The 14,493-nt window shown below is 35.6% G+C and overlaps 1 protein-coding gene across 1 annotated transcript in view; it reads right to left on the minus strand.

The window, feature by feature from the left end:
- The window catches only part of ROCK2 (Rho associated coiled-coil containing protein kinase 2), an 89,712-nt gene that overhangs the window by 37,420 nt on the left and 37,799 nt on the right, over positions 1-14,493 (minus strand). Inside the window, exons 4-9 of the mRNA XM_028140382.2 lie at positions 12,766-12,903; positions 6,561-6,821; positions 6,131-6,275; positions 3,359-3,497; positions 1,257-1,348; positions 438-597 (exon numbers count right to left, since the gene is read on the minus strand). Coding sequence (XP_027996183.1) covers positions 438-597; positions 1,257-1,348; positions 3,359-3,497; positions 6,131-6,275; positions 6,561-6,821; positions 12,766-12,903 — 935 coding nt within the window. The remainder of the gene's footprint in view (positions 1-437; positions 598-1,256; positions 1,349-3,358; positions 3,498-6,130; positions 6,276-6,560; positions 6,822-12,765; positions 12,904-14,493) is intronic.

A 14,493-nucleotide genomic window follows, 5' to 3' on the forward strand; every position in this document is an offset into this window, starting at 1 on the left:
AAAATGCCATCTCTGCCTTGAGGTCTTGCCTAACTTCTCCCTACCTTCAACCTAAAGAAATATGACTTTTATTTTTCTTCCAAACCATCTTAGTTTTTTGGGTCCCTTTCTTAGAACAAATATCACATTCTACCCTTCATTAGGAGTATATAACCTTCTCATATGCCTCATTAGTCGACAAACTTCAAAAGCAGGTATTTGGTCTTACCTGTTCCCCAAAATAATATAGAGCATCACCTTGCATTAATTCGTAAATGAATGTCATATAGCATTCAGAAATAAAATGAAATGAAATTTAAAATAACTCTTTCAATAGTCCTTTTAGAAAAACTCAAAGTTTAAAACAAATTAATACTTTTTTAAATAATCCAGGCCCAAAGCAAGACAATGCTTTATAGCTAGACTCTGAAACAATAAAAATGTAACAAACCACATACAAATTTTCTCTGTAGTAGGTAAATCCTATAAAAGGCAGCTGATTTCCCACAAAAGCTTTAGGAATTGGGAAGGTTTCTACATCTCCTTTATCGTCTTCAATGTCATCAAAATTGCTGCTGTCTATGTCACTGCTGAGTTCAGGTACTACTGGCGCTGCCGCTATTAAAAGAAAGGAATTATTTCACTCATAATAAAAAAATAAACTACCCCTATTTTGTTTTACATTATGAACAATATATTAATACTAACATGGTATACATTAATAATATATAATAACATATTTTTGTGATTTACTATACAAAATTTTAGTAACATTTTATCATTTCAAAGAATTAAAATTTTTAAGTATTTTATTACTACCTTAGAGCAGTTTTAAATACTGGTAAGTCAATTAAACAAAAAAAGCAATATGATATTACTCTAGGCATTAAAATTGCAAACAGCAATAACTTGCATATACATTCTTTGGTTTTCAGTTTTCTATATTCTTTAAGTATTTCTTACTCTTCAAATTAAAAGTTTATATTTCCCCTTTCTGCAAATTATTGAGATCCATCAAATTTAACATGACAAATAAAGAAACCTATGTTTTTATAAAAGTATTGGAAAATATTGCTAATAAATACATATTTATCGTATGCTTAGTTTGCTAAAATACTGAGGTAATATGAATTTAGTTATAAATATTGCCACTGAACAAATATGAAATGGAACTCTCAATTTTAAAATTAGCGTTAAGTATATGAAACATGCTTGTCAATTCAAATTAGGAATCAATTTAAAATGTGGAATGGAAATATTTAAATGTATTGACTTACTCTCTCTTATGTTATCCCAATTCCATTGATCATTCTTAAAGAAAGGATGTTGTTTGATTTCTTCTACCCCATTTCTCCCAAGCCGTACCTCCCTAAGCAATGCAGTTAAAAATTATATAAAAAGTAAGGTTATGAAAAGACAAAAACATTAACCTTTTATCTAGACAAGAATCAACATAAGGATCACAAATGAGTGTGAGATATCTTTTTTAAAAGTATAACATAAATGTTTCTCAAGAAAAAGCAATCTCCATTTTATAGTATATAATCTCTATAGACCAAGAAGACTGTAGTGTATATAGGAAATGCCATGGAAACTGAAATATATTTCAATCTGTAGTTTGTGCCAAACAAAAAATACACGAGACTTTCAAATGAAAAAATTCACATGTGTCAAAATTGCATAACCAACTTTAAGACGCAAAATGGATGAAGATCTAACTTTTGGCCCAGAACAATTATCAAAACCTTTCCAATAAAAACATTACTTTAAAAATCTCTCCCCTTCTTAAAAAGAAAACACATTTTATATCTGAAGCTATCCATATTTACTCTGATAAATTATATCTCTGAAATAAAAAAAAGTTAATTTCATTCTTTGACACTTTTGAGTCTTCAATTAAGATTGTATGAAAAATGAAATTAAATAGACTGAAAATAAAAAGCACTTGTTTTTTTATATGTCTTGGAGTTATGTTTAATTTAAGAGAAAAAAACCTGTAAACTTTAGAGGGAAGTGCTTCTATCCACACTAATGGCATTAAATTATTTTCAAAATATCTTTTGTCTACCTAGAATCATTTTTTACTGCAACCTCCCTCCCAATAAATTGCTAGGACAAATCTTTCATGAATGATACTCATTTCAATAACATATGCTATATCCTATTTTATATTTGATCTTTCAGCACAAATTATGATCATCCCATCAAGTCAAAACATGATACAGGTTTTGTTTTGAGTTTAACAGCATGGATTGTACATTAATCATATAATTAACAAATCTTAAAGTTTTATTCTACAAATGATTGGTAAACATGTAAAAATGATTAACCTCTTTAATGAGGAACAATAAAAATAACTTTTCTTGCTTCAGATGGAAAAAGGAAAAAATTCATAATATTCAGTTTGATGAGAATGAGGAACAATTATTGTTGAAAATATTCCCTGATGTGGCTTCTCTAGGTCAATTTTGCAACATCACTCAATTCCCAGAATTCCATCTTTAAGATTTTATCCTACAAAAAGTATGCAAAGATGATTGTATGAGGATAATCACTATAAAATTTCTTGTAATAGCAACTAGCTAACAAACATAAGGAATCATAGCATTTTAGAGCGACAAATGCCCTTTCTTTAATCTATTCTGATCCCATGATTTTATGGATGAATAAAATTATTTCCAAAAAGAGTAAAATAATTTCCCTAAGACCATAAAGCTAGCAAGTCAAATTTGGATGGGAGCAAGTACCCTCTTGTATGTGTTGGTCCTCTGATAGGATGACTCACAAATATAGAGGAGAAATGAAAGGAGAGGCCAAGGAAGAAACTCTTAATAACCTTCTAGTTGTTCTCTTTGAGGCAGGTTTTCAAAATGTTGTTCTATTTTGTTTTAAGAAATATAGAATTACTATGACAGACTTGCTCAAATTCAAATGCAAATAAAAACCGGTTGGAAAGGAGGCACTCCCAGCTCAAACAGTTTTTAAGATTATAACCTGTTTAGTATTTATCTGCACAAAATACTCCTTTCAAAAACTGTACAATCAAGGGTAACATGGCTCAAGCCACCTTAGAGGAAATGAGAATATAACAAAAGTTTTATTTCTCGCAAATGCATTATTTTACAAAGTTCTATTTTTTCTTTTTAAACATGAGGGTTAAGGTTAGAGTTAAGTTACAATTGGGCTGCACATACAAAATGATAAGAGTAACCCAACACGAAGCTTAGCAGTAAAAAAAAAAAAAAAAAAAAAAAGGCTAATCCAGAATTAAATGCATTTAGATAAGAAGAGAGACTGATTTCATATGTAAATAAGTTTCATTTCTACAAGTTTAGAAGTAAAAGGAGCCATCTCTACAAAGACATTCAGTGTATATTACCTCTCTGTTAGGAAGGCGCAGATGAGATTCTTCGCATGTTTAGAAATTTCTGCGTCTTCAGGGAAACAGAGTGAGTTTTTATGATCCATAATTTTGCTATATGTTCCTACAAGTGAATCTGCATAAAATGGAGTATCCCCTAAAATTCCAAGAAGTAAGACTTTGAGTATAATAGAGAATGCAAATTAAACACTTTTCATCTAATATTTAAGTATGTTAAGTTTAAATTTGACACATGCATGAAAAAATGAATGTTTATGGGCCAGAAGTTTCAGACAAAATAAAAAGGCGCACACCAATATATTTAAATTTTAACCATACCAATGAATCATCAACCCGTATGAGCAAAAAAAAGAAAAAAATCAATGCTAAGTATAACTCTAGAATTTTGTAGGAAGTTTTAAATAATGGATAGGAAACAATTTACTAAATAATTAGAGAAAAATATTACTAAGTGAGGTCAGATCAGAGTCCTATCTAATGCTTAAGCTAGAGCATGATCAGCTTTTTGAGATTATTCTCCAGAACTCTATTAGTCACACGCACCAATTTAAGTTAACTGCAACTAAACAAAATGAAAAATTCACTTCCCTAGTTCACCAACCACATTTCAAGTGCTCGATGTGGCCAGTGCCTATCACAGTAGACGCAGATATAAACCATTTGCATCATGACAGACGAGACAGTGCAGCTCTAAGAATTAGACCACCTCCATCTATCTATCTATCTATCTATCTATCTATCTATCTATCTATCTATCTATCATGTATGAATGTATGTATGTATGTATTTATTCATCCTCACCAGAAAATATTTTTCCCACTGCTTTTGAGAGGGGTAGGAGGAAGGGAGAGAAGAACAAAGGGAGAGAGAAACATTGATGTGAGAGAGACACTTTGACTGGTTGCCTCCTGCACACCCCCTGACCAGGGGACAGGGAACGAATCTGCAACCCAGGCATACGCCCTTAACCAGAAATCAAACCTGAGACCCTTTAGTACTTGGGCTGACGCCCCAACCACTGAGCCACACTGGCCAGGGCCAGCCCTATTATTTTATACTAGAGGCTCGATGCACGAAATTCATGCAAGGGCCTTGGCCCTCGCAGCCACGGAGGCTTGCCTCTGGCAGCTGCGGAGGCCTTGGCCCTCGCAGCCCCGGCTTCATCCGGAAGGCCGTTCGGCTGTCCGGTCTAATTAGCATATTAAGCTTTTATTATTATAGAAGATATGAGGAAGCCGGGCCCAGAAGGATGACAGGTGATTTGCCTACAATGGCACGAATCTAGAGTTGAAAATGGCAGAAATGGTCTCCAAGTGCAGTGTTCCTGCTAACTGACTACGAGAAAGAGACATTCAAACAAGTGTAAGACAGAAAATGAGGAAAAGTATCATTTTGGCCAGTACTCATCTAAAGCCACAGGGTTCAATGTCCTGCTAGAATACTTCAACTACAAGTCACTTTAGTACAAGACAGACTTTCCCAAAGCAGCCAATCCAAAACTTCAAAAGGGGTATTCAGGTAAGTAGTTTTTATTTGTTTTCAAAGGTGCACGGAGGAAAGCTTTGAATTTGATTCTTCTAGTGACATTTTAAAAAATATGTTTTTATTGCCGAAACCGGTTTGGCTCAGTGGATAGAGCATCGGTCTGCGGACTGAAAGGTCCCAGGTTCGATTCCGGTCAAGGGCATGTACATTGGTTGCGGGCACATCCCCAGTAGGGGGTGTGCAAGAGGCAACTGGTCGATGTTTCTCTCTCATCGATGTTTCTAGCTCTCTGTCCCTCTCCTTTCCTCTCTGTAAAAAAATCAATAAAATATAAAAATAAAAAAATTTAAAAAATATGTTTTTATTGATTTTTTGAGTGAGAGGAAGGGAGAGGGATAGAGAAAAACATCGATAAGAGGGACATCAAGGATTGGCTGCCTCCAGCGCACCCCCTACTAGGGATCAAGCCCACAAGCCAGGCATGTGCCCTGACCGGGATCAAACCATGACCTCTTGGTTCATAGGTAGATGCTCAACCACTGAGCCAGACCAGCTGGGCTTCTAGTGCCGTTTTTAATTGCAACAGAATCCTTTAAATGAACTCCAGTGCCAACCAACCTGAGCAAGCACCAGAGCAAGCTCAGAATACTGCAAATCAATGTCATTCAAACTCATTAAATTCAGCTTTCAGAGTTGAAAACAGTAGCAGAAATTTAAATCTCTTCAAATGAGCTATGAGACTTCCTACAAAATACATTATTTTCTAAATCATTTGGAGAATCTACACAAATAATAGAATATATTCTACTTTCAAATGATTACAAGACACACCTAATGCATCATCAGATCAGGCCAGAGGTGGGGAGAATGGAGCATTTGCCTGGAAGCATATGGTGAACATAAAGAGACTCACTACAAAGACAAAGGTCTAAACAAAGTAGGTCATACTATGCCGTAATACTAAGCATATAGCAAGATCAATGCTACATGCACTGGATGGTCATCAAAAGCAATTTACAAAAGGTCTATTTGAGGAGTATTTCCTAGCAGCATACTTTCCTTTCCTATTCTACTCAACTTGGCAGTATAAGGTTTGGTTTTAATTCTCCAATTAATAATCTGTCATATCAGACATTACTAATTCAAAGTTTTCATAAATTCTACTTCTTTCCTAGGACACATGCAATTAATTTCCTTATAGTCCCACATTTGTGAACTAGAACTAAAGTGTTATAAGAACTAAGTATTATAAGATTTGAAAAAGAATGTTAAATATTTACTTACCCACCAGCATCTCAAAAAGGAAAACACCCACAGACCACCAATCACATTCTCGCCCATAGTAACCATCACCCCCTTGTGATTTCAGAACCTCGGGTGATATATAATCAGGTGTTCCAACTGCCGTATCACAATGCACCATGCCTGTCTGGGTAAATAGTAGAGATAAAGAGAAAAAGATGTGTGTAAAAACACCCACACATAAATGCAACTAATTCATTTATTATTCATATAAGTGATATAAACTGCTACCAACAGAACTTCACTGCTGACATAGCTTTGGCAGGAGAGAGGACAAATGCATTGAGTTATACACAGTAAGCAAAACTAAATTTATCTTTGTTTAAAACTATAAAATCCAAATTTGAAATGTTTCCTTTATTTTTGTTTCTAAAGAACAACAACCCAGCATTTTTACTTGCTTATAACTTACTTCATCCATCTTCATACATGTGCCAAAATCTGCTAATTTTAGATGTCCATGTTTATCCAAAAGCATGTTGTCAGGTTTTACATCTCTGTGAATTAAGCCCATGGAGTGTATGGCATCCAGAGCGAGAACAACTTCAGCAGTATAAAATTTGGCCCATTTTTCAGGTACATCATAGTTACTCATAAGGTTTACAAGGTCTCCACCAGGCATGTACTCCATTACCATGTACAGATATTTATCATCTTGAAAGGCACAAAAGAGCTGAAAAATAAAATGGGAAGAAAAAGAATTTTTAAGAAAACTCAAACCATAAACAGAACAAAACCCCAAAACTGTATTTACTATTGAAAAAAGACAAATTACTTTATATCCAAAACCAACTTGAATTTTATGAAATGTTTGATTTTAGATTTGGACATCTTTAAGGGAAAAATAGTTAGCAGACAAAACTTTGATATGAGTATCTTCTTCATACTTACTAACAAAATATGTATAAATATATCATTTTTCCCTCTTGGAGAATATAGGAATCTATTTAAATAGAAATATTTTAAAAGAGAAAAAGAATAAAACAAAAAACAAATTATTGCACATAACTCACAAGGGGAGCTGAGGAGGTAGGAGCAGTTAAGAAAAACCTGAAAGATACCAGATTCAATGGCCACAAGAAGAGGGAGTAAGCCCCATACCACTGGAAGAGGGAGCAGTTGGTAGCCACATTTGGAACAGGTCCTTCTCCTCTCTTCCCTTCTCTATCTTCTTGCTCATAACAAGCAGCAAGTGGCAGTGCTACCTGCATCCACACTAAAAATAGTGATATTGGGACCAGAGAAATAATATACCAAGCTAGGTTGCTACTCACTCCCAAGGAGACAGAGAAATCACAAATTCAGAAGGAAAGCTACCCACATTCCGTCCTAAAACATCTCCCACTCCACCCAGAAGCAAGCAATTGCAAACAGAAAAGGTTTCCACAAAGAGAACAAAACCAAGAAATTAACATTTTAGAAAAACCAATACCATGACATACAGATAAAGCAATTCAAGAAACAACAAAATTGCCCATATTTGCATGAATCTATATTGGGGTTTTCTATTCCATGTAATTGTTGTTGTTGTTTTTAATTCTTGCCACCAAGTACCAGTGTTTTTGATAGATCCTCCCTTCCCCCAACTGATGGACGGAGTATGACGTAAACTCCACCTGCAGCCCGAACATTCCTGAACACCTTATATGGACTGTACATTGAACCACCAATCAGCACCTGCCAAATACCCTAAGCCCCCAATTCCTAAGTCCCTAGGTGCCTAATCATGTGCCTTACATGAAACCACCAATCAGCGTGTGCTGAGTGCCCTAAGCCCCGGCCCCTCCTTCCCTCCCCTCAAAAGGCGCTTTCACCCCGGCACGCCCTCTCTTTCTCCTCTGGAAGGCAGCCGGCAGGGTCTTCTCTCCAATAAAGCCTGTGTCTTGGTATCCAGGTTCTCCGGCCTCTGTTTCATCTTTCAGTTTTTATTAGTTCTGTTTAACTTGCTTGATATTGATTGAGGTTCTTAGATCTATAGGTTTATAGATTTCATCAAGTTTGGAAAACTTTTGGCCATTTTTTTCTCTCTCAGCTCCTGCCCCAGCCCCTTTCTCAGATTGTAGTTACACATATATAATCTGTTTGGTGTTGTCCTATGGGTAACTGATATTCTCTCTGAGTTTTCTTTTAGTCATTTTTTTAAAACCCTGATATGCCTCATCTTGCCGTTGTTATGCTCTGTCTAAACAAATAAAATAAAAGACTTGTATGCAAATGTTCACTGTTTATAACAGCCCCAAAGTTGAAACAATTCAAATGTCCATCAATCAGTAAATGGACAAACAAAACTGAGTTTAGGCATATACTGTGTTTCCATCCAACCAGGTATATTGCAATACAATTCTGATGCTAAACACCTAGGGTTAGCATCAGATCCCACAAGAGCTCAGTCCTCTACAAGACTGCCCTCACTTCAAACATTAGTCATACTTCCAGAGTCCCCAGGCCTGCATTTCTGACGAAAAACTCAGGAATTTCATGACCCCCTACGGTTCAATAACTCACCAGGATGACTCACAGAACTCAGGGAAGCACTATGCTTATGATTACAGTTTATTATAACGGATGCACATAGGGTGAAGTCTGGAAGACAGCACACAGCTTCTGGGCCTTTTCCTTGTGGAATCAGGGTGCATCAACTCTGCACATCAATGTGTTAACCAATCAGGAAGCTCCACTGAGTGCCAATGCCCAGAATTTCAATTAAGGTCTCATTACATAGGCATCATTAAATAAGTCATTGCCCATGTGATTAAACTCAATCTTCAACTATCTTCCCCTCCCTGGAGGTTGAGCAGCTTGTGCTTTCTGGTGACCAATCCACGCCTCAAAGCTATCAAAAGGCTACCAGGAGTTGCCTCATTAACATAACAAAGATACTCCTATCACTCTGGAAATTCAAGCAGTTTTAAAAGTTCTGTGTTAGGAACTGGGGACAAAGAGAATAAATCCTTTACTATTCCACACCATACAATGGAATATTATTTAGCACTAAAAAGAAATGAAGTACAATACATACTACAATATGCATGGACTTCAAAACAGTATGCAAAGGGAAACAGACCAGATCCAAAAGACAACTACTGTATGATTCCATTGACCTGAAATGGCCAGAAAAGGCAAATCTATAGAGACAGTAAGCACATTAGTGGTTGCCTGGGGCTGGGAGGAAATGGGAAATAACTCTACATGGGTACAAGTTATCATTTGGAGATAGTAAAAATGTTTTAAAATCAGATTTCAGTGATGGGTGTACTACTGTAAATTTCCTAAAAAACATCACTGAATTATACGAGTTGATCTGCAAATAACTTAATAATGCAGCTTTATACACAAGGGACAAAAATTGGAAACAACTCAAATGTCCTTGAACAGATGAATAGATAAATAAATTATCATATATCATGTAATGGAATACTATTTAGCATTAAAAAGGAATAAATTATTGATATACTGCATCATGGAAAAATCTCAATAACAATTTTGCTAAATGAAGAACCAAGTAGGATGGGATTAAAGTTAGAATGAGCACTGTAGCAGAAAAGATAAGCGAACTTAAAGACATAGCACAAAAAAATAATACAAAATGAGGCACACCAGAGCAACAACTACAAAAGACTAGGAAAAAATAAAACAACAAATAAAGAGACTATCAGGACAATACCAAGCAGATGATATACGTTTAACTCAAGTCTGAGAAAGAGGCTGAGAGTTATGAGATAGGAGCTGAGACAGAAAAAAAATACTTGAAGAAATAATGGCCAAAATTTTTCCAAATTTTATGAAATCTCTAAACCCATAGATCTAAAATGCTCAATCAATATCAAGCAATTTAAACAGAACTAATTAAAACGCTGTGGTACTTGGTGGCAAGAATAGACAAATAAAACAACGAAATGGAACAGAAAACCCCAATACAAACCCATGCATACATAGACAATTGTATTACAAAAGGAGGCAAACTATACCAATAGGAAAAGGAAAGTTGTTTTTTTTTTCAATGTGATGTTGGAACAACTAGATATCCACAAGGAAACAAATAAAACATAATCCTTGCCCTACCCGGTTTGGCTCAGTGGATAGAGTGTCAGCCTATGGACCCAAGGGTCCTGGGTTCAATTCTGATCAAGGGCATGTACCTCAGTTGCAGGCTCCTCCCTGGCCTGGGCCCTGGTCAGGGCTTGTGCAGGAGGCAACCCATGGATGTGTTTCTCTCACATTGATGTTTCTCTCTGTCTTTCCTTCTCTCTTCCACTCTCTTAAAAACAAAACAAAACAAAACAAAAAAAAAAAACACACACCATAATTCTTATGTAACACCCTATTTAAAAAAAAAAAAATCAATCCTGCTGTGATCACAGACAAAAATAAAAAGTCAAAAAGATAACATAGCCCTAGCTGGTTTGGCTCAGTGGATAGAGTGTTGGCCTGTGGACGGAAGGGTCCAGGGTTCGATTCCGGTCAAGGGCACATGCCTGGGTTGCGAGCTCGGTCCCCAGTGGGGAGGCATGCAAAAGGCAGCCAATCAATGATTCTCTCTCTCTCTCTCTCTCTCTCTCTCTCTCTCTCTCTCTGAAATCAATAAAAAAAAATGTTTAAAAAAGATAACATAACAGACTATCTTCATCAAGTTTAAGGTAAGATATTATCAAGATAGTAAAAAAATTCTTAAATGCACCAGAAGGTATTCATCATAAAACTTTTATTAAATTGTACTACATAAGAGTTACACATTTCTATTCATCAAAACATGCTATTAAAGGAGTCGAAAGATGAGCTGCACATAGGTATCAGAGCTCTACAGTGTAAGGAGGAAAGCTCCTGCATGAGGATGGCTGCCATGGGTATTAAAACCCAAGCAGGGTGATCAGGACATCCAGGCAGAGGGGCAGTCTGACATGGGATATCAGAGCCTAAAAGGGATGAGAAGGGACGAGATATCCAGGAAGGAAGAATCAGAGCCCAAGTAGAGAAAAGAGGGTGGGGGTTCATGGAGGAGGAGATCAGGGCAGCAAAGACAGACACTGGTTATGCAGGTTGCACCAGGTGGACTGATCAACTAATTTAAATGTATTAAAGGTAATGGAAGCCTCATTTCCCACAATTGGAGAAAAAAGTCACATATACAGAGAGGAATAAAACTAAAATGAACCCGATGGAGTTAGATTAAGAAGTATCAATGTGAACTTATAATTTTCAATATCTACAGTGGACATAGAAAACAATAGAGGTGTGTGTGCGTGTGTACACACTCAGTCCACTGAGAATGCCCGGGAGCACTGACATTCCAATAGCCACGAGCACACAATACCAATGAACATTTTATAAAGGTCCATTTAGCAGAATGAAAGATTAAAGATATCAATTTACAAAATTATAAACCAGAAATGTCAATGACTCTGATACTATGAAAGCAATTTAAAGTTAAAAATGGAATAATTTATTACAATTATTCCTTAATCAGGTAAATTACCATGATATATGACTTGCTATAATCATATATCAGTTTTAGCTGCACATTACCAGAATTTCTATTCACTGAATATAATAAAAAAATAAAGGAGGAGAAGGGTTGAGGATCAACATAATAAAAAAAGCAATAATAATAAGTTTTTAAATTATATATTCATCAATGTGGCAATTTTTTTTAACATCCAAATTGCCTTTCATAAGCAAGATATCAAACTTCCAGATCATTTAAGCATTCTGTACATGCATTGGTATATACCTAATCTTACTCATGACATTTGTTCAAAATGTTTGTAAAATTAGGTATTAGTATAAAAAATCTTTAGACAAAGTTGGTGAGGAATATAATAGAAAAGAATATAAAATAGAACATTAGTTCCTTACTTAAGAGTCAAATATGAGGCTGAATTAGGAACCTCAAGACTGTCTTACATTATAGGTAATATACCCTGAGTGGCCAGATTATTATGATCTCTGAATGCATAATAATCTGGCCACTCAGTGTGTGTGTGTGTGTGTGTGTGTGTGTGTGTGTGTGTGTGCATATATATATATATATATATATTAGAGGCCCAGTGAATGAATTCATGCATGGGAGGGGTCTGGCCAGCCTGGCCAGGGGGAGGGAACATGGGCGGTTGGCCGGCCTGCCTGCCTGCTGGTCGAACTCCTGGTCGAGGGGACAATTTGCATATTAGCCTTTTATTATATAGGATATACACTGAGTGGCCAGATTATTATGTGTTCAGAGATCATCATAATCTGGCCACTCAGTGTATAAAGGACTGTAGAAACAGAATTTTCAAAATCCTCATTGCATTAAATCTTTTTTTCTTTTAAGATAGTCCGACTATTGTTTTTATTACATAAATCAGAACAAAGAATAGGCATACTTTTAACCAACCCAACACAATTCTTTATAAAAGAATTAAAAAATAAAAAGTTGCAAGTAATACTTGCTTCCATACACAAATGTAAGTATTATATGTCATACTCTTTAGAAACATTAAACAAGTGTATTAAATCAGATTTTATTAAAAAATAACTGCATTGTCACTATGTATAAGAGATGCACACAAAATCAATAATTAAGAATGATAAGCACTTATAAAAGAAGAAAATAAACTTATAAAAGTTAGTATGCTTACCTGAACCACCCAGGGACTGTTGGCAAAGGCCATAATATCTCTTTCTTCCCAGAAAAAAGCAGAATCTGATCTTTTTATCATTTCAAACTTACTAAGAAGCTTCATAGCATAAACCTTCTGTGATGCTTTATGACGAACCTATTGATTTTTAAAACACAAACATTATTAACATTTCAATTTTATGAGAAAGGTGAACAAATCATTATAATGCTATTATTAAGAGACTTTAGTTACAAAACAAAATGATCCTTAGCTAACTAATAAAAAGTACAAACATAACTTTTTGTTGTTACTCCTCACCTGAGGATATTTTTCCACTGATTTTTAGAGAGAGTAGAAGGGGGGAGGACGAGAGAGGGAAAGAGAGAGACAGAGACATTGATGTGAGAGAGACATGTCGACTGGTTGCCTCCCACATGTGCCCTTCTTCACTCAGCTGAAATATAAACCCCTCAAATGGGTGACCACCCTATCCAAAGCAGGAATTCACTGTTCCCTACCCTAGAACTCTACATGTTTCCTTCCTAGCAGATACCATACTTAATAATATTTTTTGATGTTGTTTCCTTGTATTTATTGTCTGTCTCCCATTAGAATGTAAGCTCAATGAAGGTAAAGATTATTCATGCCTGTTTTATTCTCCATTGTACTCTTAGTGCCAAGTACAATGTCATCACTAGCAATTAAAATAGACACTAAATATTTAATGAATAAAGTAATGTCTGTGTGCCCTGACCGGTTTGGTTCAATGGATAGCACGTCGGCCTGTGGACTGAAGGGTCCCAGGTTCGATTCCGGTCAAGGGCATGTACCTTGGTTGCGGGCACATCCCCAGTAGGGGGTGTGCAGGAGGCAGCTGATCGATGTTTCTCTCTCATCGATGTTTCTAACTCTCTATCCCTCTCCCTTCCTCTCTGGAAAAAATCAATAAAATATACTTTAAAAAAAAAAAAAGTAATGTCTGTGAAAAAAATTATATTGTATTGCTGGCCAAACTATAAATTTCCAGTTATAAGAAAATAATCAACAGGAAACATTTCCAGAAAGTACCAAAGATTTACCAGAGAGTGACTGCTATGGGTTAATAACAGAATAGAGACACTCACTAAATATTTGATGAATAAATAAATGTCTGGGGAAAATTTTTGTATTTGAAAATTGGCCAAACTATAAATAATTTCCAGTTGTAAGAAAATAACAGGTAATATTTCTAGTTATTTTTCGTTAAGTACTATCCACATAGAGAATCAATATTTTTATAATATTGATTAAAATAAGGTCAACCAAAGGAATGCTCATGTCCTCCCTAGCAAAGACATGATACTTTATAGATGTGGTACTTTATAACATGCAGTAAAACTTTAGAAAATCATACAATGCTGTACCTCTTTAGTAAAGAGAACCCCCTCAACCCACATAAGAAATGTTATTGGTTGAATGGACCTGAACATATCACTGATGAAAGAGATAGACAGGTTTTAGCATGAAACAATAAATACAAATATGTTATCACTCAGAACCACGCACTTCTGTCCAGGGTAGAGTAACTAGTACCTGCTAGCTTTCCCACTGTAAACAACCATCCAAACGGCAAAACATGTGAATCAACTGCTTTCAGACTTTGTCAAATAGGCAGCACAAGACTATAATTCCTGAGAGAAGAGAAATGCACCAAGTCAACACCATAATTACCCAAATACTGGCTCAACCAGCATTCAAGTGATCACC

Source organism: Eptesicus fuscus, chromosome 16 (genome assembly GCF_027574615.1).
Source record: "Eptesicus fuscus isolate TK198812 chromosome 16, DD_ASM_mEF_20220401, whole genome shotgun sequence".
Classification (NCBI taxonomy): Eukaryota; Metazoa; Chordata; class Mammalia; order Chiroptera; family Vespertilionidae; genus Eptesicus; species Eptesicus fuscus.